Raw genomic sequence first — 7,612 nt, forward strand, 5'->3', positions numbered from 1 at the left:
ATCTGGAGGAGTGCACTCACCATCTTATTTTCCCACTCTGCCTTCTCACTGTAGGAACAGAATACGAGACTACAGAGGTCTAATCTAGCAATGATTTCCTAATGTTCCTATTTATATTGTCCTTCAAAACCAAGCATTCCCCCCATCTTAGCTCAAAGGCTTCAGGTATCAGCAGAAAAATATCCATACGTGGTGATTATTTCCAAATGTCTCTGGTACTTGTACATTGCCTTACAATCCCCTTGGCTTTTGCATTGGCTGCCATGTTCTACAGTAAATATGCTCCAATTATTTGCCAGACTTTGCTGCAAAAACTTGCCTGCCTCACCTTTACTGTTAAGAGGGATGTTATCCAGCACTAGCCATACAGCTGTTAACTGGGTTGTTGTAGGTTTTTCGGGCTGTATGGCCATATTCCAGCACTTTGCTAATCAGCCAGGAATTTGCATTTCAGATAATCTAAAATATATTTCTGTTTTATTTTAAACAGATTTTATCACTGAAATATTCTAAATAATGTAACAATGATGAAGAAGCCACATGAATCATACCATTTCATTCAATTTAATTCTATTTCAACAAGACAGGGTATTAAAAAGTCAAGAAAACAGGTGCACTAAGAATAAAAAAGTTGTTTTGTAAAATACATTGAAGGCCTCTCAAAGGCAGGGGGAAGGGATCTGTGAAAAAAGTTGTTTTCTTCCATTGTTTTATTAACTTCCATTGTTTTTGTTGTGGGAGCCAATCATGGTTGTTTAGCATCTTTGGTGCCTGTACTCTGAGGGTACTATTGTGCGCGTATGGTGCTTTTTGTCATGGCCTTGGGCCCGTACAATAAACTATTTTTGATTCATTGAAAGTTGTTTTCTAATAAATGTTACTGAAATGGGTGGCTGACTAGAAATGTATTTTATATAGGTGTCCAGTCACTTCTAATGTGAGAAGTCAGTGCTGGATTTATATGCATACATATTGTGTTGGTTCAAACTGTAATAGTACAGTATATGTTTAGGAGATGGGTTCTTCATATGGATTAATGTTCCTTCGTGAAGAAGGTTCCCTACTTCATGAGAGGAGACATGATAGTCATGTATAACATATGTGAGGGGAAGTCATAAGTAGGAGGGAGGAAGCTTGGTTTCTGCTGCCTTGGAGACTAGGACGCGAAAACAATGGCTTCAAACGACAGGAAAGGAGATTCCACCTGAATGTTAGAAAGAACTTCCTGACTGTGAGAGCTGTTCAGCAGTGGAACTCTCTGCCCCAGAGTGTGGTGGAGGCTCCTTCTTTGGAGGCTTTTAAAAAGAGGCTGGATGGCCATCTGTCAGGGGTTCTTTGAATGCAATTTTCCTGCTTTTTGACAGCAGGTTGGACTGGATGGATGGCCCACAAGGTCTCTTCCAACTTTATGATTCTGTGATTCAGTCCACAGAAATCTCACCAGATCCCTTTTGCCACTTTCAGCCTAGTTAGTACTGATGCAACACTTGAGCAGACTAGGCTTCTTCATAAAACAATGTACTCAAAAGAAGTATGATTCCAAAGGCAAATCTTCAGTTAATTATTTGGTCTCTCTCTCTCCTTTTCTTTTAGATCGCCCTGGTTTGATGAATGTCAAACAGGTGGAGGAGATTCAAGACAATATCCTTCAGGCCCTCGAGTTCCACTTGCAGGCCAATCATCCTGATACGCAATACCTCTTTCCTAAGCTGCTGCAAAAAATGGCTGATTTGCGCCAGTTAGTGACTGAGAATGCCCAGCTAGTGCAGAAGATCAAAAAGACAGAGACAGAGACTTCTCTGCACCCGCTTTTGCAGGAGATCTACAAGGACATGTATTGAGGAGCCTGCATTCATGAGAGATAGGTTAAAGCCATGGAATACAGCAGAATGCTTTGTACATTAGCAAAGAAATTGCCGGTGTCTTCTGTCCCTTCTACTGGAGTTGCTTCTCTAGATAATGGCTGCGTACTGTGCACAAGAGTGTACAGCTAAAGACTCGGCACCTACTATTCAGAGATAGGTCAGGTCTTCCGTTAGCATACACTAAGTGAAACTTTAAGGCACATCATAAGCTAAGTATCTGTTTTTAAAGTTCAGCTGTTACACTGTTACAGAGCAGCTGATGATGCGTTTACACACACCTCACAAATACTTTTGGAACTATTGATTGGATTGTTCTGTTGGTCAACACAGACTGTGTCTAGACAATTAAAGCAAACAAGAGCTTGTCTGGCAGGAACAGCACTTCCATCATATATCTGTTTTATGTTTTTATATTGCACTCTGGACTCTAGTTTGGCCCTTATTATGTGTATTTATGTTTATATACATTTCCCAAAGAAAGTTCAAAGTCTTTCATGAAGGGTACAGACACTCCTTGTGGAGTCACTTTGACGGGAAAGATCTTGGCCTTTTCCCTCAGTGCATAAAAACAGATATGCCTTCTGCATGAACAACCATGCCTTCTATCCTACCTGTTCATTGCTTTTTCCCCTCCCTTTTGTGTTGATCTACAGTGCATTTTGCTGGAGTTCTTTCTAGACATGTAAAGTGCTTCCTTACTTACCGAAGAACGAAGGGCTTCTTTTTCTATTTCACTGCACTCCAGTGCTTGCCAAATAATGGGGTCATTCCAGGATCTTGCTCTAGGATGATATGGTAGCTGCCAAAAGTCAATTTGCTTCTTTCACTTGAGTAAAAGTAGATATGACACTCCATGGGTTTGTGGAGAGAGGGGATGACTGTAAGCACTTGATAGTCTCCTTTTGTGGGAGAATATCTTTTTCTTAAAAGGGCAGCACTCAGACTATGACATGGGTGTGATTTGGGGATGTTGGAGAAGACAATGATTATTGCATATCCCCACCTTTACTTGGTCTTCCAAAACTGTTGGAGACATTTGAAAGGTTATTCCCGATATGTGAATTGCATCTGTGCCTTTCCTACAATTGTTAGCCCACTGTTCCCTCCACCTTTGTCATTAGTTATAGCGGGAAGCATTGCACTAGCATTGAGCATTTTAGCATTTCCTCTATAGGCATACACAATCATGTGTTTTAGATTTTCCTGGGGCTCAGAGCAGGCTCCAACACTCCTCTTAATCCCCTGTACTGGTTTTGCTCCAGTCCACAGAGATCTCACCTTTTGTCAATTTTAATCTAGTTAATACAGAAGCTCTCCAGTTATTACCATGGGACTGTATAGTCCTTGTGAGGCTGTTCTGGATAACAGTGGTTGATACACTATGTGACTTGTCAGATTTATTCCATCTCTGGGTTCCAATATATTCTCAACATTAATGACATCCGATTAGTTCATTATTTCCCAGACTCTGGTCTTCCAATTGTTTTGGACTTCAGCTCCTAGAATCCATAAACATTGGCGAAGGCAACTGACGCTTCTTGGGGTTGAAGTTCAAAACACCTAGAGGACAAGAGTTTAGGAATCACTGGATTAGGTCATCATGCTGGAGAATGATCTAAGAACCTTAGCACTGAGATTTGTGTACTGTTTTCTTGTTACATGGCCTTAAGCAAGCTTATCGGTTTTAGTACATTTTCAAATCAGTTGCATGCTGAAGGGGAAATTTTGAAATATGTTTCTAAAAAATCGTGGAAATAGCAAAAGGAATGTAATAATTTCACTACTGTGCAATGATATGTGTTTTGGTGATGGAAATTTGTTTGAACTTACCAGTTGTCCCAACCATTTCAGCTCAAACCATGGACTTTTTTCTTGGACTCCCATGCAGCAGTTTTAACATTTTGTTTTCCTGACTAAATTTAGGGAAGGAGCTTTCAGTAACCTCTTTTATGGCAGTACCAAGTGCATTAATGTTTTACTCCTTTCAGAATACAATTGCCCTATATACTCATGTATAAGTCTAGAAATTTTAGTCAAAAAGTTTAGTCAACCAAGGTCAATAATGCTTATCAAAAAAGGGTAACCATCCCCTTGTCTTGTAGAGTAGCAAAAGGCAAGAATGTAGTTATTCATGCGAGAGCTCAAAAGAAACATTGAAAAGAAGCTCTATTATCTCCACTATGGTAGTGCTTCTGGCCTTTTTGAAGTCCTTGGTGGGAATATTGTGTCAATGGCCAGAGGCAACTAACCCCCTGAAGCAGCATTGGTGCTTTCTTTTCTCTGTAGAATGACTCTTGACTTCTTCATGGGCCATATCAAAATTCATAATTTTGGCCCCTCAAACCTGCCTTCAACATATATATGAGATCAATTTATATATGAGTATATACGGTAATGTTTCGCATAGGGTAGCATAATTCAATGATAAATCAAATGCATTGCATGAAAAAGGGCTCAAGTTCAGTATCCGGTTAAAGTCATCCTGTAGTAAGCTATATGGAGTTCTTATTCCAGAGACTCTGGAGGGCTACTACCGATTAGAAGAAGCAATGCTGGACTGGATGAACAGAGGTTGTGATTTGGTATCATATTGTGTTGCAAACTGCACCATATAACTTCATATTTTCCTTGACTATATGAGGAGAAGGGAGACAAAAGTTGTGACACTAGTCTCAGGGCCCTTTCACTCTACACAGTTATGATATGATTCCACTTTAACAAGTCATGGCAACATCCTCTGGAATCCTGGGATCTATGATTTCATGAGGGGTATTTCGATTTCTCATTCAGAGAGCTCTTGTGCACCATCAGACTGCAAACCCCAGGATTCCAAAAGATGTTGCCAAGACAATTAGAATGGAATCGTGGTGCTGCAATAGTTTAGTATGAAAGGAGCCTCTCTTTTTTTATGTAGTTTTAGCTTGCAATCCTGTCCTTGCAAACCATCCATCCAAAGGATCTTGTGTAGTGAAAGAGTGAAGGGCCAGGCTCATTTGCCACCAGATCTTTTTCAGGCACTTTCACAGTCTTATCATATCAGCAGGATTGTCCCTAGAACAGTCGATACCCTATGCTTTATATTTTAAAAGCACCTCTGGTCAGTAGTAAGACAGAAGAGTGCATTTTTGATGTCAGATTACCTGGCTGGTAGTGTGGGCACATAACAAAGACAAGCCCTATTTGAACAACTGCATAAAAAAAGCATAAACCATGGTAAAATCATAATAGTGGTGGTTGCCTTGACTCTTGAGACCAATCTATGAGGCTTTGTTTAAAGACCTAGAAGATGGGGCCAGTAGGAGATAAACTGAGCCCATTTTCCCTGCAACATAAAATGTCAGTGACAGTAGTACTGTAATCCATCTCAGAGACCTAACCCTTGCCCTAAACCACTGCCCTACATTGTTACAGTATCCAGTTCATCTTTTTACATTGATTAATGAAGAAAATTCTCAAAGGGTCTTACAGGCATGCTTGTCTGTGGCATTTTGGATCTTACCGAAACCAAATATAAAAGTGTACAGTGCTTGGAATCTAGATGTTTATCCTTGATATCATGCCTAGAGATCACTGTTGGTAGGGAAGTTAACAACTGTGTTGAGTGTCCTGCCAATCTCTGGGGTTACCAGGGAAGCAAAACCATTACATATTGTTCGTTTCTACACTCCATGGTCCTCAGTCAAATCTTTTGTAGTAGTTGACAGTAGAATAGTTCCAATCACTACCTAAACATGATCGTTACTTTGTGTAATCGGCTGGAATGTTATTGTTAGTGCAGGGAAACCAAGTTATTTAATCCTTGCTATCTTCTTCCAGCTCTGCACTGAATTATCTGCTGGTACTGTGTTGTGCCTATTTCCAGATTGGAGTGATCCACCTCTACCTCACAGGAATTATGTGAGGCTGATGGAATGTGTCTTATTAAAACAGTTTGGAGTATTTATGTAGCAGGAGCCAGAGATGGGCAAATCATCGAAAAGGGTTTTTAAAAAAAGCTTTCCAAAAGCCTTGGACCTGCATCTTCACTCAAAACCTTTTGAAGGTCTCTTCACCCAATTCTCTGCTTTCCCTCAGGAGTTGCTGGGCATGTATTTTCAGTGCTTGAGGAGTATGCACTCTCTCTTTTGGGGAAGGGGCTGAATGGGATATTGTAGCAATCCTCAAATTGAAATGTATATTTTTGTTAGAAGTTCAAACTCCAGGTGTTTTTAATAATATAGTGACTGACGGCTTTATATAAATTGGAAATAAATATTTAAGAAACTATTACAATGTAGCACTTCTTTTTATCCCTTTCTGGCTCTCTTTAGGCCTTCCTTTAGCTATTCCTTGTAAAAACCATCAGTAAGAGTAAAATGTGTAATTCTTTTATTTGGGACCATCTAATATTTTTAATGCATTTTGAATTACACTGTATTTTTACCAAGTCTGGATGCTAACCTTTTTAACAGGGTGAAAGTATTTCTTTGTAAAAGCACTGATCTGGGCCCTTGCCTTCAATAAGTCCATGTCTACAGTAATTTCCTAAAGCATAATTGTTGAGCCAACAATGTGATGTGGCAGCAAAAAAAGCCAATGGGATTTTGGCCTGCATCAAGAGGAGCATAGTGTCTAGATCTAGCGAAGTAATGCTACTGCTCTATTCTGCTTTGGTTAGACCACACCTGGAATATTGTGTCCAATTCTGGGCAACACAATTCAAGAGAGATATTGACAAGCTGGAATGTGTCCAGAAGAGGGCGACTAAAATGATCAAGGGTCTGGAGAACAAGCCCTATGAGAAGCGGCTTAAGGAGCTGGGCATGTTTAGCCTGAAGAAGAGATGGCTGAGAGGAGATATGATAGCCATGTATAAATATGTGAGAGGAAGCCACAGGGAGGAGGGAGCAAGCTTGGTTTCTGCTTCCCTGGAGACTAGGACGCGAAACAATGGCTTCAAACTACAAGAAAGGAGATTCCATCTGAACATGAGGAAGAACTTCCTGACTGTGAGAGCCGTTCAGCAGTGGAACTCTCTGCCTTGGAGTGTGGTGGAGGCTCCTTCTTTGGAAGCTTTTAAACAGAGGCTGGATGGCCATCTGTCAGGGGTGATTTGAATGCACCATTCCTGCTTCTTGGCAGGGGGTTGGACTGGATGGCCCATGAGGTCTCTTCCAACTCTTTGATTCTATGATTCTATGTTAAGAGACTTCATGATTTGTTTATGGTATTTGGTGTTCTCAGGAAATCCAGTCACTCCAAGCCTTAATTGCCTCTTACTTGTCCCAGAAGAAGAATATACTGTATTTACTAACCTCCTTGAATATATTTACTAAATAACCTTGAAGGGTAGTTCTTCAATTGTTAGTGAACTGCACCTCCCATCATCCCTCACTACTGACTGTGCTGGGTAGATCAGGTTGGTAGGATTTGAATTCACACAAGGTCTGAGCACCACAGTGTGGTCATCGCTTATTCTCAAGAAAAGCTCACTATGTGATATGTGAAGCACTCTGAAGAAGTGCCATATAATATTACAGCAAACATAAGATTCGAACTGGACATTCTTGACTAAAAATTAAAACCAACTTGCCAATTCAGTTATTGTTGACACTCTCCAATCTAAAACCTCTCAAAAGATCGGCATTGCCCTGGTTGATCATAAGGTTAAGAAGAAGGACATCACTTTGAAATAAGCAGATCTTCAGATACTTGAGAAATGTCAGAAAGATTGACTCTTGGGACCTTATCATATTGGGATATACTTC

The 7,612-nt window shown here is 40.3% G+C and overlaps 1 protein-coding gene across 2 annotated transcripts in view; it reads left to right on the forward strand.

The window, feature by feature from the left end:
* The window catches only part of PPARD (peroxisome proliferator activated receptor delta), a 43,658-nt gene extending 37,527 nt beyond the window's left edge, over positions 1–6,131 (forward strand). For both annotated transcript variants that reach the window (XM_067468001.1, XM_060773088.2), the window contains one exon: positions 1,594–6,131. In XM_067468001.1, coding sequence (XP_067324102.1) covers positions 1,594–1,841 — 248 coding nt within the window. In that variant the 3' untranslated portion in view covers positions 1,842–6,131. The remainder of the gene's footprint in view (positions 1–1,593) is intronic.
* The last annotated feature ends 1,481 nt before the right edge of the window (positions 6,132–7,612 follow it).

Source organism: Anolis sagrei, chromosome 4 (assembly GCF_037176765.1).
Source record: "Anolis sagrei isolate rAnoSag1 chromosome 4, rAnoSag1.mat, whole genome shotgun sequence".
Classification (NCBI taxonomy): domain Eukaryota; kingdom Metazoa; phylum Chordata; class Lepidosauria; order Squamata; family Dactyloidae; genus Anolis; species Anolis sagrei.